Source organism: Muntiacus reevesi, chromosome 13, assembly GCF_963930625.1.
Source record: "Muntiacus reevesi chromosome 13, mMunRee1.1, whole genome shotgun sequence".
Taxonomy (NCBI): Eukaryota; Metazoa; Chordata; class Mammalia; order Artiodactyla; family Cervidae; genus Muntiacus; species Muntiacus reevesi.
The window spans coordinates 55,404,094-55,432,068 of NC_089261.1; the positions used below are offsets into that span (position 1 = coordinate 55,404,094).

At 37.9% G+C, this 27,975-nt stretch overlaps 1 protein-coding gene across 2 annotated transcripts in view; it reads right to left on the reverse strand.

The window, feature by feature from the left end:
• Positions 1-27,975, reverse strand: part of INPP4B (inositol polyphosphate-4-phosphatase type II B) — an 838,347-nt gene that overhangs the window by 379,737 nt on the left and 430,635 nt on the right. For both annotated transcript variants that reach the window (XM_065904252.1, XM_065904253.1), the window contains 2 exons: positions 24,506-24,717; positions 21,885-21,929 (listed from right to left, as the gene is read on the reverse strand). In XM_065904252.1, the coding sequence (XP_065760324.1) occupies positions 21,885-21,929; positions 24,506-24,596 (136 nt within the window). In that variant the 5' untranslated portion in view covers positions 24,597-24,717. The remainder of the gene's footprint in view (positions 1-21,884; positions 21,930-24,505; positions 24,718-27,975) is intronic.

Sequence of the window (27,975 nt, forward strand, 5' to 3'; positions counted from 1 at the left end):
TCAGTTAAGAAAGTATCTTTTTAAGTCTTCATAGAAGTAAAACAAAAACGTGCACTTTTCCCCTTAACTGCAATGTGGGAGATTTTAATTTACACACACTTCCCTAAAGAGTATGTGAACTACACATAGCTACCTACATAAGAAATATTTGTTGGGAAAATTAAAGGACTGTGTAAAAATTGGACTGCTAGGTTATAAAATGTGGGCTTATTTTTCTTCCCCCTTTCCCCCCTCCTCCTGCTTAGTTTTCTTTTCCTTTGTCTTTTAGGATACTGAGTTCAAAATATTGATGTTCCTAATTGAAAATTAGGATCTCACTTTCAAGGGAGGATAATTATACCCATGTAACTTGAACTAACAATATTAATATTAGGTTTCTAGAAAGTTAGAGGGCAAAAAAGCAGCTCAGTGTTTAAGGTTGAAAGATAAGAAATCAATCCAAGGAATCAATACACACACACAAACTAAATAAATTAACTAATAAATAAAGGCATCCTTATGAAAGGATTCCTTAGACATACTGAAATAATCCTAGAATTTTTGCCCCTATACTACATCAATAAAATGCTAATATAGGGAATCCCTTGGCTGTCCAGTGGTTAGGACTCGGCACTCCCACTGCAGGAGGCATGGTTTGAACCCCAGTCAGAAACTAAGATCTCCCTAGCCAAGCAGGGCAACCAAGGAAAATGCTAATATAATACAAATTTTAAGGTTTTTCTCAATTAAGACAATAAAGGAAGCATGCAGAGATGATGAGGGTGGCAGGCAAAATACACAATTTACCGTACGCTTGTTATGTAGCAAGGGGCATTGGACTTAAACTTTGCTTGTGCTAGCTGGAGTCCAGGACAATAACGTGCCTATTGACATTCCATGGTTCCATTAGTTCTGTATCCACATTTTTGACTAATCAGTCAGATTTGTTGATCATGAAGGCTCATTATTTATTTATTAATTTTTTACCCATAGCTCAGTAGCCTGAGTTAATTGTTTTTTAATGACATCATTCTGTTCTGTCTGGTCCTCTGTTCGTTGGTGATTTAGCTTTGTAATGAGAATTTTAAGACAACCGACACTCTGACAGTAGAATCCAAATAAAACTTGAGGAAATGATGAGACTAATGCCATATTAGGCATTAGGAAGCAGATGATAGAGTTATTGAGGAATACAGGTAATAATTTGCATGAGGGAATTGAAGAGATTTTGTTATAGAAATTTTGCCTCAGAATTCTTGCTACACTGAGATTTGAGTGTAGCTTCTAAATTATGTTACAACTGACTCACTTATCTATTAAACAAAAGCCAGATTCAGATTGTTGAGAAATAGATCCTGAAATCGAATTTGTTACTTTTTCCCCTGTAACAGAACAACATAAAAATATACCACCATATACTATGTGTATCTGTGCATTAAATAAAAACATATTAGCTTGAACAAAAAAATGGCCAAGAAGATGAAATTCACTTCTACAGTTGGGAATATTATACTAAAACAAACTAACCACTCAATTCTAGTTCTTAATTTAAGTATCACTGAAGAATCTATAGAGAAAGAAGAGAGGAACCTCTGCCTGGAACAATGGTGCTCCAGAGAGAAATGCTCTTTGATTGTGCTCTGGAGCAAGGCAGACTGTGTATTTGCATATGAAAAGAGCAAATCTGGTTCAAAACACTCTTGTCAGTATCAAAAGATTCTCACTCTCTAGTCTGTCCTCAGCTCCCCTGGCTTCTCTCATGTATTTTCCTGTTTTCATGAATAGCACCTAGATGGCTGAGACTCTGTCCTCAAGCAATTGAATTAAAAACAAGTCTGTGCTTGTATCTCTTCTGATTTTGATCTCCCATGCTATATGATGTCAACCCCAAACTGGCCTGGCGTCATTGCCTAACAGTTTGCTCAGATTGGCTCATAGTACTTATGCTCCAAATTCCTGTTCCCCGTCAGTTACAAGGGCTTGCAGCTTTCTGCTGCTCTTTTCAGCAGGAACATATGGGCTGCTTAAGAAGAGATGAAGACGTTATTCCGAGATTAGAGGCAGGTCCCCCTGAATACTTAAAGAAATATTGTGAGTCAGCTCATGGAAATCTGTAGTGTTACAACTAGGGTCGCAGAAGGGGAAGAAACACAAGGAACAACCTTAAATCTTTAACTCATCCAGGGACCAAGATGACAGTATTTTTCCAGAACTGCCATAGGAGCCCCAGGTTTCTGGTTCAGGAAAAGCATGGAGCCCACCCATGGATCCAGCAATGCCCATGGTGAGTGGAGATGGGCTGCTTCCTTGATTTACCTCTGAACCAAAACATGAAGCCAGAGTGGCTAGTGGAGATGGGCAGTCACAGAAGGAATGGCAGAAAAGTCAGAGCCTGAGTTGCCAAGCATGGATGTCTAAGAGAAGTGCGCCCAACGTTCCTAAATTCTAACTGGGGACACAGAATGATGTCCAGAAGGAATCTGAAAATCTGAAGAAGAAAAAAGCAAACTGGGATCTGGGAATGTTGCCTTCTGGGGTTGACAGTCCCCTGAGGAAATCTGAGGCCCATTGGTTTGGGCAGGAAGTAGCAAGCACAGAGGAAGGCAGTTGTTGAACCTGGATGATTTCACGCACAGAACACTGACTCACCATCTGGGCTTCACTAAATCCTGCGTGAGGCAATTTTTAGACATGCTTTCCTGAACCAAAATGCCACAGAAAATACATCGTATATACTGTACCCAAGGGTTTGAGGTTTATTTTATTTTTTTAAAAAGGACATCATTGATTTATTTATTTGGCTGCCCTGGGTCTTAAGTTGCAGCACTTAGACTAGTTGTGGGATCTAATTCGCTGACCAGAGATGGAACCAGGGCCCTTTGCGTAGGGAGCACAGAATCTGAGCCACTGAACCACCAGGAAAATCTCAAAGGCTTAAGTTTTAAAAGGTGGAGTTTAAGGTAATTTTAAAATTTTGAGTAATGTTTTTCTCACAAATGTATTGGACTTAATAGTTATATGTGGGATTAATAGCTTATGAAACTCCCTGTAATGCCAAATATTTGACAAGTGGATTTAAAGAATTAAATCAAAGCCAGACAAGGCTAGATTAGGAAATAAGGAAGGGAAGGGAGGAGTGATGGGAATAGAATGGTTAATTAACTTCTCATTGTATTGTCTATCTAGAACATCCTTTGTGAAGGGGCAGGTTAGCAGTCCTCATCTTTCTTGAGTTCCTTGCATCAAGCAAAGGTGTGATTCTTTTGGAGGCAAAAGAAAAGCTAAATACTCATGCTTAATATGGAGATTTACGAGTGTTAATTCTCCCGTCGTAAGATGGTTGACTCACAGGAAATAACACAAGCTTGGTACAGATAAGCTACAGCTAGAAATGACTAGTGAGCCAGGAGACATGACACGAGGAGGAAGACAGTGAATCTGCGGGTGAGGAATCAAATATGGGCTAGCTTGAGGGCAGAAAGTGTCTAGTTATTTGGAGCAAAATCCCCAAGTTCAACACTATGTGGAAACAGCCCAGATCAGATAGCTTGAGAGTGGGAGAGAGTGGTTCTAAGAGAATCAGACTTTGAAGGAAACAAAGAGCACACTTTTCAGAATATCTGGGATCTTTAAGGAGAGCCTCAAGCTCAGCAGAGTGCCTGTAGAATGCTTCAGAGCCCTAGCTATACAGGAAGTTTTAGAACAAAGGAGCCGTTGTGTACCTTACCCCAACTGAACAAGACAATAACCACCTTCTCAGCAATTTCAAAACACAGGTGGGATTAGATAAGATAAGACTATGAGACACCTTCTGTTTGAAGGTCTCCTTGCCAGTTCTTTCTTGCTCTGTGTGAAAGGGTAAGTGTCGCTCAGCCGTGTTCGGCTCTTTGTGACCCAGTGGACTGTAGCCCAACAGGCTCCTCTCTCTGTCCATGGAATTCTCCAGGAAAGAATACTGGAGTGGGCAGCCAGTCCCTTCTGCAGGGGATCTGCCCGACCCACGGATCAAACCAGGGTCTCCTGCACTGCAGGTGGTTCCTCACCATCTGAGCCACCAGGTAGCCTTGGCAGTTCTTTCTTGCTCTCTGCAGTACACGATCAAAAGCTCAGAGTCATAGATCTCAGTCCCGACCAAATGACTTTGAATTTATGGAATCTCAGTATCCTCATCAGGAAATAAGGACGATAAATTACAGTTATTCTCACTGGGTGCTTGTGAAGATCTAACTAAATATGTAGGAAAAAAAGATACATTAATTTCCTAATGATGTATTAATAATGTGCTTCTTCCTTTCATGTTTCATAGCTCAAATACTCTGTGAAATAAGAATGACTATATACAACTTACTTATAGACAAGGACTCACGTGTTCAGAGGAGGTAAGGGATTAACCGAGAATAGTAATTTTAAGATATCACTTAGGCAATAATTTATACCCCTGGTACCATTCTTAGTGCTTTAAGTACACTACCTCATTTAATTCACAAAATAGCTCAGGAAAGATGAAATTTTCAGAACTGCACAGGAAACCAGTAGCAGAAGTGAAGTTGTGTCCAACTCTTTGAGATCCCATGGACTACAGCCTACCAGGCTCCTCCGTCCATGGAATTTTCCAGGCAATAGTACTGGAGTGGGTTGCCATTTCTTTCTCCAGGGGATCTTTCTGACACAGGGATCGAACCTGGGTCTCCCGCATTGTAGACAGACACTTTACTGTCTGAGCCACAGGATTCAAATGTGCTCAGAAAGGTGGCCCAGCCCATGTTCTTAAATGCTGCCCTTGGACTGCCTCCATTCAAGGTCACACATGGTTAGGCTCAAATCTCTGGACCTCAGTCCATTTCTGCTATTTAGTTGTCTGTTATGCTTCTTGGGGTGTGTGTGTGTGTGTGTGTGTGTGTGTGTGTTCTTAAGAGCATCTCATCTAGGAAGATGAGGGAGCTTCCTTGGTGGCTTAGATGGTAAAGAATCTGCCTGCAATGCAGCAGACCAGAGTTCAATCCCTGGATCAGGAAGATTCCCTGAAGAAGGGAATGGCTACCCACTCTAGTATTCTGGCTTGGAGAATTCCATAGACAGAGGGGCCTGGCAGACTACAGTCCGTGGGGCCGTAAAGAGGTGAACCCAACTGAGTGACTAATACTTTCACAGGAAATGGTTTACTTCCTGATGCTACCATAATACAGGAATCTTGAAGTCACTTTGTGAAGAATCTTGGGCATAAAAGCCACACAGAAAGCAATTGTCAATTATCCAGTCTAGTTACAGAACCTACTTGATCAACTCAGCCCATGACTGATTCTTCCTGTCGGTTCTCTCTAGATGAACCGCAAGGGCAGTCAGGTTCTGCCCTTCTTAATGTAACTTGCTAACAACAAAATATCAACAGTTAAATAGTTGTCTTCACTGAGAATGCTAAAATGAATTGTTTTTACAAATGATTGTGTTAGCAACAATTATAAAACATTTCAAGGTCATTTCTAAATCTAGAAATTTATTTTATGAAGCAATGTGAGCCAAGAAACAATGGCTTTCATGCCTACATTCAGTTCACGGATATTTACTGAATGTCTCAATGCGCTCAGCATGATTCTAGGTGACTGCCTCATAGCAGTGAACAGGAAAGCAAGTTCCTGGTTTTACGGCGCTTAGAGTCTAGCAAGACATAAAGTTAAAAAATAATGATTTAGTGAGAATTTTAAACAGGGTGATTAAATTGAGAGTGTTGGGGGGAGCATGGATCAGGAAAAGCTTCTCTGATGAGGTAAAATCTGAGTGGTGATCTAAAACATACTGAGAACTAGCTGAGGAGGGGAGAACGAATGTCAAGACTCCAATGTATGGCCTGTTTGAGAAGCAAAAAGAAAATGCATAAGGATGAGAGTGAGGCTGCAGAGTGAGCTGGAAGATCAGCGCAGGTAAGGGCCTGCTCCCCGAGATTCGTCTAGAGTGTGGTAAGATATTTCAATTTTACTCTTTTTAAAAAAGTTATTATTGGAGTCTAGTTGACTTACAATGTTGTGTTAGTTCCAGGTGTATAGTGCAGTGATTTAGTTATATGTATATATATATATATATATATATATATATATATATATATATATTCCATTATTTTTCAGACTCTTTTCCCATATAGGTTTTTCAGACTGTTGACTAGAATGTCCTATGCTATACAGTAGGTTCTTACTGATTACCTATTTTATATATATTTGTGTGTGTATGTTAATTCCGAGTTCCTAATTTAGTCCTCCCCTGACTTCTCTCTTTGGTAACCATTAAGTGTGTTATCAAAATCTGTGTGTATGTTTCTGTTTTGTAAATAAGTTCATGTATATAATTTTTTTTAAAGTGGATTCCACGTATAAGTGACATCCTTTGATATTTGTCTTACTGTCGATTCATTCCAAGTGATTTCCCTTAGAAGCCCCTGCAGGGTTTTAACTAAGGAAGTAAAGAGATCCCAATTCTAGTTTTAAATGATTTATTCTGGCTCTTTCACTAGGAAGAGAGAGTGAAGGGGCAAGAGCAGATACAAGCAGACCTAGGAGGACTTTGGTAACCAGCCAGGGGAAAGCTGATAGCCGCTGAGAACTGAATGCTGTCAGTGGCAACGGATAGAAGTGGTCAAATTCCAAGTATATTTTCAACACAGAAAATATAGGACTGATGATGAATTTGGCATGAGGTTAGGGAAAAAGAAGAATCAAGAAAGAGAGTTTGAGGATTTGCATAACCTAATAGATGGAGATATATTTTAAGGAGATGGGTATCTTTGGAGAAATGAAATGTTTGGCGGACAGAAATGGGAATCAAGGTTTTAACTATCTTGAGTTTAAAATACCTCCTAGGACGTCAAGGGTCTTGAGCAAATAAGTGGCACTATGGCATGGAGAGCAAGGATCAAAATTAGAGGAAGGAAGTGCTCCAGGGGAGAGTTAGTTACTCAACTCTGTGACCACAGGGACTGTAGCCCACCAGGCTCCTCTGTCCATGGGATTCTCCAGGCAAGAATACTGGAGTGGGTTGCCATTTCCTTCTCCAAGTGCTCCAGGGACCAGATCGAAAGATCTGATGGTTTACCTCTCAGACCCAGAATTTAAGATACAATGAGAAATAGAAAAAGTAAGGGAGAACTCTGGTTAGAAACCTTGGTCTTAAAGGTGTGTTCTCTTCTCATGCATCTTCCTTGATTTACTTAAGTCCAGGATATTTCTTCTCCTTAACAACAAAATGACTCTTGGTGTCTGAAATAGCCAAAAGTACATTTTCCTTCTTTAATTCCTCAAAAGTCGCACAATCCACAGTGACTAAGAGAATGGGCTCTAGAGTGAGCCTGCCTGGATTCAAATCTCAACTCCTCAGGTTCTCCATAATTCAGTTCCAAAATGTAGATGATAATGGTGCCTAAAACTAAACTCAACATTCATGATGGTGATGGACAGGGAAGCCTGGCGTGCTGCAGTCCATGGTGTTGCAAAGAGTCGGACATGACTGAGCAACTGAACTGAATAGTGCCTAATCAGAGTTATTATGAGGATTACATAAGATAAAATTGGTGAAGTACCTGGAACATAATAAATATGCAATAAGTATTTGAGATCCTTAAAAAAAAAAAGATCTTCTAGATGAGCAAGTGGAGATATTTACTGACCAGTTGAAAAGGAAGGAAGATTATCATATCAAGTAGCAAATCAGACAAAGACAGAGATCATGATATAACTTAAATGTGAATCTAAAAAAATGATACAAATGAACTTATTTACAAAACAAAAACAGAGTCACAGACACAGATAAATGAATTTATGGTTACCAAAGTGGAAGGGAGTGGGAAAGAGATAAATTAGGAGTTTAGAATCAACAGATACACACCACTATATATAAAATAGGTAACCAACAAGGCCTACCGTATAGCACAGAGAACTGTACTCAGTATCATGTAATAACATATAAAGGAAAAAAATATATATATATATGTATAAATGAATCATTTTGTTGTACACTTGAACTTAACACAGCATTGTAAATCAAGTACATTTCAATTAAAAAAGAAAGAAAAAAGAGAGGTGAAGGCAAGAATTACAATTTTTAGAGCTAAAGACCTATACGTTTTGTTTAAAGCCATGGACTTTGAAACTGTTTAGAGCAAGGTGTTTCAAGTTTTGTGACTATTAGGGGTAAAACTGAGACTCTGAATCTGAACAAGTTTGGATGTGGGAATAACTTGCCTGTTCAAGCTGACTTCTGCCACCTGCCCCCAGAGATGACGGCCAGGAGCAAAGTCTCCGTCATGGTCAAGCAGAGGCAATGCAGGAGCAAGGGGCTGAGCACTTGCAAAGCCGGGGGCTCTCCTGTGCCAGATGCAGGAGCTCAGGTAAGTCACTCAACCCCCCTGAGAGTCAGTTTCTGCTGTTGTCAAACCAGAAGAGCACCACCATTGCCAATTGCAGAAAGTCAAAGCTCAAGTAAGAAGCACGGGGAGAAGACTGTTCTGTACAGTGGATATGCATGCTCAGTCATGTCCAGCTCTTTGTGACCCTATGGACTGTAGCCCGCTAGGCTTCTCTGCCCATGGGATTCTCCAGGCAAGAATACTGGAGTGTTTCCTCCTCCAGGGGATCTTCCTGACCCAGGGATTGAACCCGCATCTCCCTCATTGGAGGTGGATTCTTTACCACTGCGCCATCAGAGGAGCCCGACGGTGAACATGGGGAGGGACTATTCTTTAATCTCTACCAGGTCTTTTCCCAGGCTTGGTTCCCAGGTAGCCTAGGATATTTGGATGCCATCTGCTCAACAAGAAGCTGCACTGACAAATTTCAGCCACACACACAACAACATCATGGGACCTTGCTCCCTGATAACCTCAGTGGCTTCCTAATGAACAAAACCTCAAGGCAGTCCTGATTCCTCAATTACCCATAAGTAGCAACAGATGCTGTAAGGTAGACCTGTTCCAGTGACCAGCATTTTCAGTGATTAGACAATGGAGCGAGAAAAGTAATTAGGTAAATCACACACAAAGATAAATAAATGGGATGGAGCATGTTGATCATGCATGAGAGACAGATAAAGAAGGTAGAATGTGAACGTGTAAAAAACCCCTCTCATTTAACAAATAATTTGCTAAAGTCATGTGGAATAAACAATCCCGACCTTCCTTAACTAAATGTTTCTGTGGTATATTATTTAGAAAGAGATGGGAACAGAACAACAGGCATAGTTGATATAATTCACAGCAACAAAATTCAGTTAAATGGTACACTCCTGGCAAATAGGAAGTGAGGCCAGAAAAGACACTTGTTCTCTTATGTACTTTTCATTTATTAACTGATGCCACGAATCTCAACTTCCTAAGGGATACCAAGCTAGAATTATGGCCAGTGGCGATAAGAACAGCTATGTTTCAGAGGCAGCATGCATTAAATCTTGAGTCGCCAGAAACCACTACTCACATGATAGTCCTGTCAAGACGCTCGAATTGAGGGACTCCCCTGGTGGTCCAACGGCTAAGACTATACGCTCGAAATGCAGGGGCTCAGGTTTGATCCCTGATTAGGGAGCTAGACCCCGCATACCACAGCAAAGACCCAGAGCAGCCAAATACATAAACATTATTTTTTTTTAATAGGAGCTCTAATTGGTTCATTTTCTCATCCTTTAATTAAATCTCTCATTATTTCAGCAGTACAAAAAACATGATGCTGGTCTTAGATAACCTTTTCTGGTCTTCCCTTCCCCCATTCTGACCTTTCAGTAATTGGCCGCAAAGAACATGACTTTTAGAATTAAGAATCTATATTCCTCCACTCCAAGTCCTATGCCCTTAGGCAAATGACTGACTTCACCTGTGAAAGGGGAATAGTAAGCAGCACCTGGCAGGCCTGTTGTTAGATCAGAGATAAAATGGGAAAAGATATGTGAGGAGATTCCTGTGTCTGTAAGCTATGCATAGGTAGACAACTGTCACGGGCACAGCATGGCTACAGATTCTGCTCAGCATGGCTTAAGACTTCTCTGAGTTTCATCTAGTGCAGCCTGAAAGCCAGTAAGACTCAACACCAGGCACTTAGGAGCTCAATGTGTGATAGCAAACTGTCATGAACAAAAATGCAGTTCCAAGACCCCTGTTCAAAAAAGTACTCGTTGAGTACGATGAAGTGATTTATCCAAGGTTATATCCAAAGTAGCAAAGGTTAACCAATCATCAAGTATATTGGTACAGATATCATTTCAGGTGCTTCTATATATTAATACATTTAATCCTAACAAGAACTAGAGCAGGTAGTTACTGACACCCCTTCCTATTCTACAGCAAAGAAAATAGAGAGTGACACTGTGTCATTTCTCTAAGGCTGCATGGCCAGCTGGTAGCAAACACATTGCTAAAAGGCAAGAGCAGTCTTCCCACTCCCATTACCTCCCCATTCAGATTACAGACTGAAATTTGAACTGGGAATGCAAAATCATTGCCTGTTATTCTGGTGGTTGTGCTGATTCACTGTTGTTCTGAAAAAATATCTCTTCAAAAGTACTGCTAGTTACTTGGTTCTGTCAAAATTGAGATAGCTCCAAGAAAGACAAGTCAGGCAAATTCTTGTGTCTGTAAGCTCTGCATAGGTAGGCCATTGGCAGGGGCACAGCATGGCGCAGAGCCTGTTGTGTTCAGCTCAGCATGGCCTGAACCTTCCCTGAGTTTCACTCTAGCTTAGCTCCAAAGCCAGTAAGACTCAGTTCTTCCTGATACCCAAATACAATTTGCAAGTGATCCAATAATGTTTAAAGACTTGCATTCATTTAGAAGTTTAAAACAAGCTTCTAATGTATGTGTGACAATTGTAAAATATTGCAGAAGGATTTCTAGAGCCTTAATTTATTTTCAGAGTGGGATTATAAGTAATAAAGAGGAAAAAGCAAATGAGCATTAAACTCATCACCTTGGGAAACGAGCTGTAGGGTTTTCTTTTCGTGTAGTTAGCTACCACCTTCGCCTGAGTTATCTCTTGTGTTTCTTCTAAATCAGCAGAAATCCTGCTCATCTTCCAGACCTAATCCAAATGCCTCTTCCTCTGAAATGTCTCTGATGCCACAGTTATAGTTAATCACTGCTTGCTCAGTACTCCCATAGTTCTTGACTTATGTCTTTATTTTGCCCTTATCATAATCTGCCTGACCTTATAGTTTGTTTCTATAACGTCTTGGAAATTTTTCAGAAACAAGGAGGGAGTATAGCCTGGTGGTTAAAATCAGGAGCTTCAGATCACACAAAACTCAACATGTCACTCATCTTCCATAAGATCTTTGTAAAGTTGATCACTGGGAATCTTAGATTTTTCATCTTTCCATTGAAGATAATATGAGAGACTCCTGGGTTCAAATTACTTTACTTGTTTATGTCTAAGTATCTTTTCCTATCAAACAAAGATGATAAATGTTAGCTGTTTTTTTTTAAATTCCCATTCGTGGATCATAGCCTTGTTGTGGCAAAGGGGCTTGTGTAACTCAATGAAGCTATGAGCCATGCTATGTAGGGTGACTCAAGATGGGTGGATCATCATCATGGAGAATTCTGACAAAATGTGGTCCACTGGAGGAGGAAATGGCAACTTACTCCAGTATTCTTGCCAGAATCCCATGAACAGTATGAAAAGGCAAAAAGATATGACACCAGAAGATGAGCTTCCGGGTCTGAAGGTGTCCAGTATGCTATTGGGGAAGAGTAGAGGGCAGTTACTAAGAGCTCCAGAAAGAATGAAGCAGCTGGGCCAAAGCAGAAATGACGTCCAGTTTTAGATGTGTCTGGTGGTGAATGTCCAATACTGTAAAGAACAATATTGCATAGGAACCTGGAATGTTAGGTCCATGAATCAAGATAAATTGAATGTGGTCAATCAGGAGATGTCAAGGATGAACATTGATCAACATCTTAGAAATCAGTGAATTAAAATGGACAGAAATGGGCAAATTTAACTCAGATGACCATTATAGCTACTACTATGGGAAAGAATCCCTTAGAAGAAATGGAGTAGCCCTCACAGTCAATAAAAGAATCTGAAATACAGTGCTTGGGTACAACCTCAAAAATGACAGAATAATCTCAGTTTGTTTCCAAGGCAAACCATTCAACATCGCAGTAAGCTGCCTATGGCCCACTGATGCCGAAGAAGCAGAAGTTCACTGGGTCTATGAAGACCTACAATATCTTCTAGAACTAAAACCAAAAACGATGTCCTTTTCATCATAAGGGATTGAAATGCAAAAGCAGGAAATCAAGGGATACCTGGAATAACAGACAAGTTTGACCTTGGAGTACAAAATGAAGCAGAAGAAAGGCTAACAGGTTTTAAGAACTCTGTTCTTTAAAATCCTTAAAGAAATGGGAGTACCAGACCACCTTATCTGTCCCCTGAGAAGCCTGTGTGCATGTTAAGAAGCAACATAAGAACCAGACATAGAACAATGTACTAGTTCAAAATTGGGAAAGGAGTATGACAAGGCTGTATATTGTAACATTGCATATTTAACTCCTCGCAGAGTACATCATGAGAAATGCCATCCTGGATGAATCACAAACTGGAATAATGACTGTTGGGAGAAATATCAATAATCTCAGATATGCATATGATACCACTTTAATGGCAGAAAATGAAGAGAAACTATTTTAAGAGCCTCTTGATAAGGCTGTAAGAGGAAGGTGAAAAAAACTGGCTTAAAACTCAACATTCAAAAAACTAAGATCATGGCATCTAAGATCTAAGATCTACTTGCTATCACTCCATGGCAAGTAGAAGGGGAAAAAAATAGAATCAGTGAAACATTTTATTTTCTTGGGCTCCAAAATCACTGTAGATGGTGACTGCAGCCATGGAATTAAAAGACTCTTGCTCCTTTGAAGGAAAGCTAAGAAAAACCTAGTCAGCATATTAAAAACAGAGACATCACTTTGCCAACAAAGGGCCATATAGTCAAAGTTGTGACTTTTCCAGTACTCATGTTTGGATGTGAGAGCTGAACCATAAAGAAGGCTGAGCGCTGAAGAATTGATGCTTTCGAATTGTGGTGCTAGAGAATACTCTTGAACTTCAAGGAGATCAAACCAATCAATCCTACAGGAAATCAACCCTGAATATTCAATGAAAGGACTGATGCTGAAGCTGAAGTTCCAATATTTTGGCTACCCGATGTGAAGAGCCGACTTACTGGAAAAGATCCTGGGAAATATTGAGGGCAGAGGAGAAAGGGGCAATAGAGGATGAGATGGTTGGATGGCATCACTGACTCAATGGACATGAGTTTGAGCAAACTCTGAGAGATAGTAGAAGGCAGGGGAGTCTGGTGTGCTATAGTCCATAGGGTCGAAAAGAGTCTGACATGACTTAGCAACTGAACACCACCACATTTTTTTAATTGGAGTATAATTGCTTTACAATATTGTGTTAGTTTCTGCTGTTCAACAAAGTAAATCAGCCATATGTATACATATACCCCCTTCCTCTTGAGTCTCCCTCCCACCCACCCTCTGGATCATCACAGAGCGCTGAGTTGAGCTCCTTGTGCTATACAGAAACTTCCCACTAGCTCTATCCCCCTCACCTCCCCCACCACATCCTCATACGTGTTCTCTGTGTCTCTATTCCTGCCCAGCAAATAGGTTCATCTGTAATGTTCTTCTAGATGCCATATATTAATGCATATGTTAATACATGATATTTGTTTTTCTCTTTCTGACTTACCTCACTCTGTATGCTATTTTTAATGTTATTATCCTGTAGAACTGTGGTAGGAATAACATAGTATCTTGTTTGCAAAGAGATAAGCACATGGTAGGTGCTCAAAAAACAGTAGCTTTTACTGTGCCCATAATGCCTGTCCTTAGAAGGTGCTCCTCAAAATTACTGTTCATTGGAATACAATGTTTTATAAGGGAAGTATCCTACTACAGGAATAAAGAAAATGGCCAAGAACTTATAATGAGGCAACAAAATAGACCAAGTGCATTCTTAACAGTTGCTTCTCTTGCTTGAAAATCACCCTGCAGCTTATATGAAGAGGTGATATTTTTATTAATATTTTTATCAATAGATTAAATACAAAAATATTCCCTTTAGCTTTTAGTATTCCCTTTAGCTTACCTATAATACCACATAGAAGGTAAAAATACTAAAGATATAGTAAAATCTTCCATTCTCCCATTGGAGCTTTAAAAAAGTCAGAGCTTTATGATCATTTATAAGACACAGATCAGCAGGAGAGGAGAAGTGTGAACACAGGAGAAAACTGGCAAGTTTGCCTTCCTTAATTTTTTTTTCCTTTCTGAGAAACATATAAAACAATGACTGATTTATAGCAATTCATAAACTATGAATGGATCTGACATGCAGGTTAATGAAAGCCTTAGCAAGCTATAAAAGCTGCCTATATAAAGAGATGAGACAGTTTTTGTGCAGCTTGTCAATTTGGGCATATTTTATACACATTTTCAAATTCTGAACACAGAAAACCGATCACATGATTTACATGACTTTTTTTTCCCCCTAGCTGAGCTATTAGATATATGGTAGCTGTTTATAGAGAACCTAAAATCAGTATGTAGAATCACATATATGATCCAACAGAAGAACGAAGCCTTTAGAATCAGCATTCTTCTTGTCCTACTGAATGCCACTCTAATATTTGAAGTTATCAACCCAAGGACATCTTGCCTTTGTACCATGACATAATGCTGTGATAGAAATGAATTTTAATCACTGAATTCTAGGCTGGTACACATCATTTACCTGGTCCAGATATATAGTGGGTTGCCTGTCCACAGACATTTTTTTTTTTTTTTTAATTCTCTATTTCCGTCGAGGAAACAGAGTTTCTACAAGGTGTACTTCAGTTTGTTTATTTAGTCACATTATATATGGCAGTGGAGAAGGCAATGGCACCCCACTCCAGTGTTCTTGCCTGGAAAATCCCATGGACGGAGGAGCCTGGTGGACTGCAGTCTATGGGGTCGAAAAGAGTCGGACACAACTGAGCAACTTCACTTTCACTTTTCACTTTCATGCTTGGAGAAGGAAATGGCAACCCACTCCAGTGTTCTTGCCTGGAGAATCCCAGGGACGGGGGAGCCTGGTGGGCTGCCGTCTATGGGGTCGCACAGAGTTGGACACGACTGAAGCGACTTAGGAACAGCAGCAGCATATATGGCAGAACTGACGTGGCTTACAGAGTAAATGTGAAATAATTTTCTATAAAGTACTTGGAGTCACTGATTTTTCAGTACATACCATGACTTCAAAGTACCAGGAGGTATGTGAATCAAGAAACCTACTTGAGAATACAGATTTTATTTTCTCTTCTAGGAGGACAAGATGGCTGCCTTTTAATACATAAACTGGTATAATAATACATAGGACTTATTGCATGGACCTGGTGTGAGTGTGTGTTCTGAATTCAGAGTCTTTATCATGTTCTGAACCAAACATCTGCTGCTGTCCTTGTCTAGAATGTGATTCCTCCTTTCCTCCCAGTTTGAGTGTTGTTTTCCTCCTTCACAAACTGGCTTTAGTTAAGTCCTCCTTGGAAGGGAGACCTGGCTGGCTCAAACAGTAGGAATCCACCTGCAGTCCAGGAGACCTGGACGCTATCCCTGGATTGGGAAGATCCCCTGGAGGAGGGCATGGCAACCCACTCCAGTGTTCTTGCCTGGAGGATCCCACGGACAGAGGAGCCTGGTGGACCACAGTCCACGGGGTCGCAGAGTCGGACATGACTGAGCGACTAAGCAAAGCACAAGTCATCCCTTAAAAGCCTTTGACTACTTTTTCCCATATTAGTTTGATCTTTTTATATTCTCAGAGACCCTGAAAAATAGCTTAGCTTTTAGGGATCTTTTTAATGACTTCAGGAGTCTTAGGCTGAACTAAACTAAGACTAGTTTGATCTCTTTAGCTATACTATGAGTTAATTGAAGGCAAAGAGCAGAATTTTACTCCTTCAAATATGCCCCCTTTTCTTGTTCAGCTTATTTAGGTGTTTATTTAAATAAATGAACAGTTAAGACTATATGAGCATGTTGCAGAAACTTTGGAAGATTTAATAAAATACCTTTATACTTTCCTCTGGAAAAGCATAACAAAGGAAATGGAAATTTTACCAAGTTGTGAGAACCATGATTAAAATCTATCATGCCTGTTCTTCCAATCTTATTACTTTGTGCACATAGACACAGTTAAATAAGGGTTTTGTTGTACATGCAGTTTGTTAGCCTGCTTTGACAACTCTTACATTTCCTTGTTGAATAAAACATCCTTTTGACCCATGATTTTTAATGACTATATAGTTTTCCATCTTTAAAATACGTTTCATTTCAAAAATAAACAACACATGCTGATTGACTCTGAGTTGGGGATAAAGTCACATGTTTGCTCAGTCATGTCCAACTCTTTTTGACCCTGTGAACTGTCCAGGCTCCTCTGTCCATGGGATTTTCTAGGCAAGAGTACTGGAGTGGGTTGCCATTTCCTAGAGTGGCTTAAACTTTCCTTTATTGGTTCTGTATTCGAGGTATTAGAAGAAAAGTCAAGAAATGAGATGGGCAAACAGAAATCAAGAAGACTGTCAGAGAACTTACTTCATGGTTCAGTGGTTAAGGCCCCACTGCATTGCATGCTCCCAATGCAAGGGTCCTAGGATCAATTCCTGGTCAGAGAACTAGATCCCAAATGCTGCAACTACTTTAAGACCTGGTGCAGCCAAATAAATAAATAAATATTTTTTAAAAGGAGGATTTGCTATCTGAAAATGTATGATGACATATGACTACATTGCAGAGGTAACTCTGCATTGCCTATTATTGATTTTCATCTGATATAGTTCTCACTATATTATTAATAAAATTATAGAAATTAACATGGGTTTATTGACTTTAGAGAAAATAAAAATATAAAGCAAGGATCTATTAAATAATTTGAACCTCAAATTAGTCTTATTTTCTGTGCTAATAAAATCTGTAGAAAGGAACTGATGCATTTTTTCAATTCAAGAGGAAGAAGTCTCTGGAGAAAAAGTCATTTTATCATTCTTAAAAGAGAAAACAGCTTCACAGAAGGCGAGGAATCGAACAATCATTTGAGTTGAATCCCACCTCTCTCCAACCCTTATTCTCTAGAGTCTCAGCAACACCCAGGCACCAGGATTGATCCATTGTCCAGAGGTTCAGTACAGGTGAAGGTGGGGGAGACTAGAAGCCATGGGAGCCGGAACTCGCTGGCTCAGCCCTTCTTCTCTCTTACCATCGTCCTATTCTGACCCTGACTTTCTAGTAGCCCAATAAACAGTCCTTCACTATTTGCAATATCCACTTTCACTTCAAGACCCATTCAACTCATAACTTGGTTTCACGCCTGATCCAACCAACAACCTGAGTTACTACCCTTGAGCCCCAGTATTCTCATTCTTCCAACCCTATTACCTGATGCGTAAGTATCTACTATCGTCTGCCCCTCCAGGCTGGGAAAGTCACCTGGGTCTTATGTTTAGTATGGACATTTCCCAAATCCGCCTCCACACCCTGCATAAGTCTCTTGGGACACACAGAGGCCTTCCTCGACTCTCTATGTCCAAAATAGGCCCCCAATAGGCCCTCTGTTCTCCAAACCAACTCCTCCCCCAGGCACAGTCTATAGACTTGCCCTGTTTCTGTCTACACGAGACTTAGTGCTTTCTGAGAGTGCTTTTTAAGTTTTCTAGGCTCCCAGTGAAATTTAGGTGAATGAATTGCTTTCATTTGTTAGGGGTTTCTCTCCTGCCACCATGTCCCCACATTCCTATCATAACTGACACCAAGGCTGTTGACATGTAAAAAAATGTATGTCCGTGTACCCTGCGGCTGGTCACTTGGCTTTCATTAGGTATCAGTCAGCAGCATGTAAGTTATTTCAAGAACGTGACCTCATGCTGTGAAATGAAAAACACAAGAATCACATGCACATACACACATGCCATTCTCTCCTACGTATTAGCATGCATTAGTGACTATTGCCTCGGATTCATGATATATGTGGTGTCCATATAAAAATAGGAAAACATTCTTTTAAGTATTCTATTGACTTTGGAGGTAGTAAATGGAGGCATGACAATAAATGTGATAAGCATAATTAGGGAACTAAACTTAAGAAACAGTTCACAGGAATTTCTTTTCTTTCATATCTTTGTCAAATGACTTAATTCTATATATAATTTCCCACAATGGTTTCAAGAAAGAAATGTTATCTGAATGTGAGAAATGATCCCTCTTCTTAAATGCCAGCTTTGTTGAAATAAAACAATTTTATTAAACTGTAAACAAAATTGGTGTTCTCCTGGATTTTTACTTATTTTTCTGTTTGTGAAAATAAAAAGGGTACCTATATACTCAAGCTAAACAATGAAAGACACGTGGAAGTACAGCTATAAATGTACAGGTGAATTACACAATTTAAATGCCGTCAACCACTAGAAATACCATTGACGATGGGCATGAGCTCCTCATCTTATTAGTACATGCTTATCTTTTACTATCAAGATATTTTTAACCAATCAGCTTGCTCAATTGACTAGACATCTCCTACCTGATTAACTTGAATAAAGATATAGCAAAGGAACTTCAGCAAGATGTATTGATTTTATAGACATATAGACAAGACAGAAACAAATCCCTGATGGAAATAACTCATACAAAATAATATGACACCTACAAAATTAGTGTGGCTGTTCCCAATTTAAAAAGCAAGGCCACTGAAACTCTCAATTTATTTGAATACTTTGGTACAGAATCAAGAATCAAATATAAGAAAAAAATTATTTGGATGGATAAACAACACAGTCCTACTGTATAGCACAGGGAGATATATTCAATATCTTGAGATAAATTATAATGGAAAAGAATATATTAAAATGTATATATATACACATATATGTATGTATAACTGAATCACTTTTCTGTACAGTGGAAATTAACATGACATTGTAAATTAATTATACTTCAATAAAAGGAAATCTACCCCCCAAAAAATTTTAGTTGGAAAATTAGTTGGAAAAAGGTCTCTTACATCCTTTATTCCATTTTCTTTCTAGATTTTTTTGTAGTAAGATGCTTTGTCTTCTTTCTCGTTAAATAAATATGCACATTCTTAAACAATGAAAAAATATTTAAGAAAATATTACTCTCTTACTTATTAATTATGAAATGAAGCTAACTATACGTAGATGAAGTCTTGAATAATTTGTAAGATTAAAAAAAAACAAAGAAAAAAATGGTGATAAAAATATACACTAAAACCTACATGGGTTTGGCTATAAGGCTTTGAAAAATAGTTTTAAAAAAATCTTCAAGAAATGGTATAGTTAAGGATCTTTTAAAGAGATAAGAAGCAAAGCAAACAGTTTAGGAAATATATATTCCAGGATCAACAACACAATTCCCTGAAGATTCTAGATGACTTTTTTTTGTTTGTGCATCAGGGATTTCCTGCCATATGACAAAATAAAATTACCTGTTGTTAAGAATTCTAGTGTATTTTTTGAATAGATATGAAAAAAGAAAATTAAAGTTTGGTTTTTTAAATGGGAGAAATATTATTATGAATAAATTCTCAGAGCTGCTGATCTCTTAAATCTATGATTCAAGCCAGAAATGTAAGTGATGACAGCGTTGTTCCCAAACTTGACTGCACTTACCAAACAATTAGTATAGTTAGGTCTTTGAAAAAGACAGGTAACTTTAATTGAAATAGAAGATGGGTATTTGGTCCATGCATTCTGTCTCCATGCTTGACTAACAGCCTCTACTCCAATTACTTCTGCCTAACTCAGATTTCCCCTATTCTCCAGGCTTCAAGTAAGAAAGCTTTTCTTGTGTTTTGAAATACTCCTAATGAGTCTAACAAATCTTCATTTTTCAGAAGTCTTGCTGAAAGGTTAAAAAAAACAATAAATATATTACCTTAAAAAATAAAAGATGAGTAAGTCAAGTCTCAAGTAGCAAGAGTTACAGTTAGTGAGTCAAGAGGTGCCAAGGTCTTTTTTGATACTTGATTCCCTTTCTGAAAAATGGATTTTTTTTTCTTTATTTGACAACATCTGAGAATTTTCCAAACAAATAAATAAATAAATAAAGTGTATCTTTATCAGTGGTTGCCAGGCATTACCGGAAAGACAGGGCTGAATAGGCAGAGCTCAGAGAACTTTTAGGGCAGTGAAGGTACTAAGTATGGTTCTATAATGATGAACACATGTCTATACATTGCCCAAACCCATAGATGATATATAACTGCAAGGATGAACCCTAATGTAAATTATGGACTTGTTGCTCAGTCGCTCAGTCGTGTATGACTGTTTGTGACCCCATGGACTGTAACCCACAAGGCTCCTGAGTCCATGGGATTCTCCAGGCAAGAATACTAGGGTGGGTTACCATTTCCTTCTCCAGGGAATCTGCCTGACCCAGGGACTGAAGTCGGGTCTCCTGTGTCTCTTGCATTGGCAGGCGGGTTCTTTACCACTGAGTCACCCAGGAAGCCCCAAATTATTGACTTAGGATGACAGTAATCCATCACTGTAAGTTCATCAACTGTAACAAATGTACCATTCTGGCAGGGGGATGTTGATAATGGGGACGCTATACATGTATAGGGGCAGGGGAGTACCTAGGAAACCTCTATATCTTCTGTCCAAATTTGATGCAAACTGCTAACTGTTCAAAAAATAAAATCTATTACAAAGAGAAAGAAAAACTAAACCAAAAAAATATTATTATTTTCTCAATAAGTTATGCTTCAAAATGTAATATTTTGAGTGAAGAATATAAATTTGAAACATATCATTATATAATAAAATATATATTCCTAAAATAATTGGAACTTCAAATCACTACAAACTACTACAGACAGTTGAGATATGTGTTTCAGCTTGCCCATAACTTCATAAAATATGTATGTATCAATGATTTGGATATTAAAATATATCTTGTGAAATTTCATACAAATAAATGTAAAAATATTAGGGACCTTTCAAAGTACTTCAGAACAATGAAAGAAGAAAAGGCTCTCTAAATAGTTCATAGGAACCATAATTTTACCCCCTTTAAATGCCATTTTGCAACTAATTCCCTAATAGCACTTTGCAGTCATACCCAATTCAAGTTCCTACTCACTAGCTAAGTAGTGGGCCAACCTCAGGGTATGTATTTTTTTTAAAAACCACTGCTACATAAGCAAAAATTGTTTTTATTGAAGTGTAGTTGATTTACAGTGTTGTAGGGGTGCACATTTTTAATTCATCCTTTGACAAATTTACAAATTTCCAGATGTGACAGATGCTTAGAGTTGCTTAAGCAAGTTAAATCTTTGAATTAAAATTAAATTCTCAAAGTCATGGATCTTGCCACAATATCAAGATGGAAGAGCAAGGGAATATTTTTGAGTGAGTGAGACCAAAAGAGGAGCACAGACCCTGTAAACGGCATAAAGAAGGACAAAGGAAAACTCTACATGAGCCCAGTCAACAGCCCCAGGAGTGAGTAATTAGACACGTGGATTTTGAGAAGTGATTTGCAACAAACTTCAGTCACTGTGTTAGAATAAGTGTTGGGCAAAGGACTTGTGGTCAGCAGATCCGATTGACAGACACAAACCCATCACCACTGAAGTCCTCAATCCTTGGGTCATAAACTGACCTTCTCCATAGCTCAGATTCTTCACTTACAAACTGGGGAAAATAACACTTACCTTATAGAATTTTTTTTTAACAGAACAATATTCATGAAATGTTAGAAACTATATTATAAATAACAATGATATCAGTATAATACCTAAAGTTGTAAACTAAATGTACAAAAGGCTTATTACATTTATAGCTATAAATAAATAAGAATTTCTTACCAAGGATGAATTCCAACTGTGGTTCATTTGGAGTCTTCTGAATACCTATGAATAATAGGCACAAATTCAGATTGAAGATATTTAACTCATCAAAATTATGTGAACATAAATAACTTTCTCCCTGCCCACAATGTATAAATACACTATTTGGCAGAACAAATAAACTCAGTTAATCATCCAGACATATATAACAAGTCAATTCTCAGGGCAGGATGTAATATTTATAGAAAAACTAGATATGGCTAAAGATTTGATTGCTCTATTTAGTTCCATGTTCATAAAACAGAAATATTGTTTCTGTAAGGCATGAAAAATGCAAAACATATTTTTCAACTGTTTCTGTTTCTTTTGTATATATGTCAACAGAGATGGAAACTTCACAAAGGATGACCTCATCCAAGTCTTCTCTGACACAGATTTCTCTTTCACACCACTTCAACCTTGTGTTAATGGTAAATAATTAAAGAGCTATTTCTGGTTAGGTTACTCAGGACATGATGATGGCGGTTATTCTGCCAATTTATTGATAGCTCAAATCAGTATTCTTTAAATGTTCTTTCCTTTTTTTGGCAGTTAAAAAAAAATCTATTAACATGGGTAAGTGATTTAAGATGAAGTGGGAGGGAAAGTTAAGTTCGAGAACAAAGGTAAGGAAAAGGGAACATCTAATGGTTAGAAGATAGGAAGGTAAGGCTGTGACAAGTAATAAAATGGTAGATGGATTTGTTATGACTACAGTCTGTTTCAGAGCTTCCAAACAAGAAGGGCTGATGGGATATAGCCATTTTTTTTTCAGTATCATTAAATGAAATATAATCTATAAAAATAATGAATCACTATGTTGTACACCTTCACCTAATATAATATTATAAGTCAACTATACTTCAATAAAAAAAGAGAAAAAGAAATAGAGATCATAAAAAATATAAAAACAAATAAATAAAACTACAAAAAGTAAGTACAACAACAACAAAAACAAAGAGTGACTGAGGATTCGGGTATCATTTATCACCACTCATGGGTGACCAAGAAATAAAAAAGTATTATATAAAAATCTTCTCCTTGTTTATCTTTACTGGTGCACTCATCAGATAAAACAAATTTATTAGCATTTAGTCATGAATATACTGTGTCCACTACAGATTGGCACTTGCTATCCACCTTTGCAAGGATTAAATCATGAACTGCTGCAGCTGATGACCTTCAGTATCCCCTGAAAGGAATTTAGGGTGGCGATCATAAATGAGGCATCTGTGATTTGGGGGGAAAAAAAGGCAGAACAGGTTTTCAGATAGACAGGTTTTCAGAAGACAATTTTACAAGCCCAATTCTTGCATCTCCTCATATATAGAAAAGCACTAAAATCCTTCATGGTGACATCTGCTCCTCATAACTAGCAGTGACCTTCATGAGAAAAGCAGAAACCTTCTGTAGAAATATGTGCTTGATTGCATGGACTCCTCTTTCACCAAAATCATATGTACACTGACCTTTCCCCTACTTATTTGGAGCAGTTTCTAAGAGCTATCTGAAATGCTGTCTCCCAAGCTATGGTTTTCATTTTGCCCCAATAAAACATAACTCATGACTCATGTTGTGCATTATTTTTTCAGTCAACAACTGTTAGAACCATCTCTTTGTATAAAAACCATCTGTTTTTTATGTACAGAGTTCATATTTTTTGCATTTATGTTTACTTTTATTTCCTACTGACATTTAACAATTTTAGACTTTCTAAGAAGGGTTAGATTGACAATTATTACGTAGGTCTTTATTAATTTCAAACACTGTAATTTTTTTAAAGGCTATTAACAATTCTGCTGTAAGCTCTGACAATCAAATTACTCAAATAAACTCATCCAACCAGTATCATTTTCTCAAGATTATTTTTATAATGTAAAGGAAATGAGAGGTTAGGCATATGTTTGCAGGGCTAAATAACTGGACAAGAATCTTTTGAATAAAATAAAACACAATTTATGCTAAACAATCTAACCCTAACTCTAGAATGTTAAGCATGAGAGAAAACATATACTTCTTCCAATGATTTTAATTACTTGAGTAGCACAAAACCAATGTTCATGTTCAAATGCTAATCCTGGCCAAATAGCCAAGCTCGCTTGCTCTGTTGATGTGACTTAAGTATGGCAGCAACTGCGAAGCAGCTAGTTATAATCATTGCGCCCTAATGTTTTCAACTGAAATGTCTTTGGTTTTAAAGAGAAGACTTCTAGGTTTCAAAAAACAATTCCACATGAGAGTAGAAATATGATCAATAGAAAGTGTGCAACCACAGCCTCCTAAATGGTGTCTCGGATCCGCTCTGTGCATCCACAATCGGGTCTCCATCAACATCCAGAGTGATTTTTTCAAAATTCAAGTACTGCCTTAGTTTTCCAATTGATCTTCAAATAAAGATCAACATCCTTAACAAAAAAAGAAACTACATACTATCTTACTACACATTCAAGGACAATGGTTCTATTTGATATTGAACCATTTCATAGACTATCATCTACCTCACCCAGGATAAAGGGGAGAGACATATCATAGACATAGAACACTGAAATAATAGTGCAAAGGAACAAAGTTATGTAATTTGGGGGTGCATTTATACTCACTTGTGAACTGAAAGTCCCCGGTGTCATTTGCCTGGGGTGTAGGCAGAAAGTTCTGGCCTTCTTCTGATGCTCCTTCCTCTTTGATTTCCATGATCAATCTTCACAGTTCCTTAAATCTTCCCAATGTTTGTGTCCAAATGCCACGGCCAAAGATTCCTGGTTTAGTATAGGCGTATTTTCAGCTAAAGTCCTGATATTCCCCCTCTGAAATTCTGCATTTAGGAGACAGCAACAGCAAAAGTCTCAGTTACTTCAGTATAAAGTATAACTTTATATTTTATACTGTATATAAAGAGTTCAGTATGAAGCTAAAAGCTCAAAGTAGGTAGAGCCTACAGCTACCTTCATATGAATTTCCTTCCCGCCTCTCCCACTTTTATTTGCAGAATCTATCCACACAGTTAATGTATCATAAACTCTGGGTTAAATGGGTATTCTCTATGTAATCATTTTACTGTCATATGAGATACTTCTAAATCCTGAGAGGTATATTCTTTCTCTTCTAATTCATTTTGTAAAATAACACATAGCTATAGGAGCTGCTAACTTAATATGTACCTAATTTAGCAACAAGAGCAGATAGCATCTTGACAAAGCATTAGCATGTTCAGCCAAGGTATATCTTACTATCATTCCTTCCATTAGAACTGCCCTTTATGCTTATCTCTCTACCAACTTTTGTTACAACACTATTCATGAGCACATAAAGATCATTTGGCACAACACTCTTCTTCCAATATGAGCCAACAGGTTGTTCAGGGAAGTTCCAACTTCATCATTATACATAATCTCTTGCTTCTCTGACTGATCAAAGTTTAAATGTTTAATGATTGGGATATATGGTGAAAAGAATGAATAATAATTCTAAAAAGCTAAAGTTCCAAGGCAAACGAAAGGAACAGCAAAATGATGAAACTTAGCATGGGGAAAGAAAGCCTCCAAAAATTTAATACCCTGTTACACAGACAGACTCAAATAGTATCAAATTCATTTTTATTTTTAGTATGTTATACATGACCAAGAATGATATAGGGTGAAAAAATCAATGTTGTTTTAATTCAAGTTACCACCTGAATTAAAATGTATAAATATCTTTAAACGTCTAACCAATGCTATTTAATGAGATAGCAGCAATAGAGTTCGGTTTGGAATACTGATTTGGTTTCCAACTTCACAAGTTCACAAACTCACTCTTTGTTGTTTCTAACAAAGCAACTTCATTTATAATTCAGCTCTAGTGTTTAAATGTCATCTGGCAAAATTAAATCCAGAGAGCATCTTGAATCTTTAGAACATATTACAATAAGGTTGCAGATAATACATGTTGGCTTCTAAGGATATAACTAGGAATACTTGCTGGGGTAAAAGGCTATAGTACTATCAATAAGACCAAATCCATTAATTTGATAATTATATTTTTTATTTTTTATTGAGTTATATTTGGTGTACCATATTACATAAATTACAGGCATACGACATAGTGATTCACAATGTTTAAGGTTATACTGCCTCTATAGTTACTATAAAATATTGGCTATTATATTCCCTGCGAGGTACTATATATCCTTGTAGTTTATTTTACACATAATAGTTTGTATCTCTTAATTCCCTGCCCCTATATTGGAAACAAAAGCAAAAATAAATGGAACCTAATTGAACTTAAAGGAAACCATCAACAAGATGAAAAGACAGCATATTGAATGGGATAAAACATTTGCAAATGATATGACTGATAAGGGGTTAATAGCCAAAATATGTAAACAGTTCGTACAACTTAACATCAAAAACAAACAATCCAATTAAAAAAGGGACAGAGATTTGAATAAACACTTTTTCCCAAGAGGAGATGCAGATGTGCCAGTAGGCACATGAAACTGTGCCAAGCATCACTGATCAGTAAGGAAATGCAAGTCAAAACCACAAGGACCTATCACCTCATGCCAGTCACAAGGGCCATCATCAAAAAGAACACAAACAAATGTTAGGGAGGATGTGGAGAAAAGGGAACCCTCATACACTGTATGTAGGAATGTAAAGTGGTGTAGCCACTGTGGAAATACATACATATATATATATATATAATTTTGCCATTTGAAACAACATGGATGAACTTGGAGGGTACTATGCAAAGTGAAATGTCAGAGAGAAGAAAACAAATATTGTATGATATTACTTAAATGTTAAGTCTAAAAACTGTGGTGTTGGAGACGACTCTTGAGAGTCCCTTGGACTGCAAGGAGATCCAACCCGTCCATCCTAAAGGAGATCAGCCCTCGGTGTTCACTGGAAGGACTGATGCTGAAGCTGAAAATTCAGTACTATGGTCACCTCATGCGAAGAGTTAACTCATTGGAAAAGACCCTGATGCTGGGAGGGACTGGGGGCAGAAGAAGAAGGGGATGACAGAGGATGAGATGGCTGGATGGCATCACTGATTCGATGGACATGAGTTTGAGTAAACTCCGGGAGTTGGTGATGGACAGGGAGGCCTGGCGTGCTGCGATTCACTGTTGCAAAGAGTCGGACACGACTGAGCGACTGAACTAAACTGAACTGAAGTCTAAAACATACAACCAACTAGTGAATATAATAAAAAAAAAAAGAAGCAAATCACAGATACAGAAAATAAATTAGTAGTTTCCAGTGTGAGAGGGAAAGGGAGGAAGGGTAATATAGGGGTAGAAAATTATATTTTAAATTAAGATAATATTTTCTTGTTGGGTTATTTAAATTTAGATATCTTTTTAATAAGGAAAGGCGCATATTTATTGTATCACATTCTTTCAAGAACCTATGACAAATGTATTAGCATTAGTGGAATGCATTAGCATTAATATCTGTGGAAGAGCACCATGTATGTGAGACTCAGATACATGGATTTTGTTAACTTTACTACACACTTTGATCAAAGACTCAATCCCTAATCCTGATCAGTCATTTTAAAAATTGTAAAGGAGATCTAAATAAGGCAATATGGATGAATCCTAACAAAATAATAACCCGGGACACCAATGGTAAATAATTAACAAGTGTGTGGGTTGTGTGCACTTGTGTAATTTGAGAGTGAGTAGAGAGGACTAAACTAAGATGTCCACAACGACCCACTAACATAGTCCCATTTTAAGCATGCCCATTCAAAACTGAAAAATGAACTCAATTTTAGAGAGAATGGAGCCAGACCTATGAAACAAAGATTATTTGACAACCTCTTATGATTCTATTCATTTCCATTCTATCTTTGCTGCATTTGAGGACAAATTTCAGGTTTGATAGTTATTAGCAAGGCACAGACCTCAGAAGGAATCAGCTACAGTAACGACAAAGTAAAAACCAAGAATTTCCAGCTGATAAATATAGACTTTACTTAGGGTTATGGTTAGGTGCAATAGTTCCTTTTCTGTGTCTGTTTGGAAACTTTTTGGTTTGGAGATCATGCATAAAAATAGACTGAGGTTTTTACATACCACACA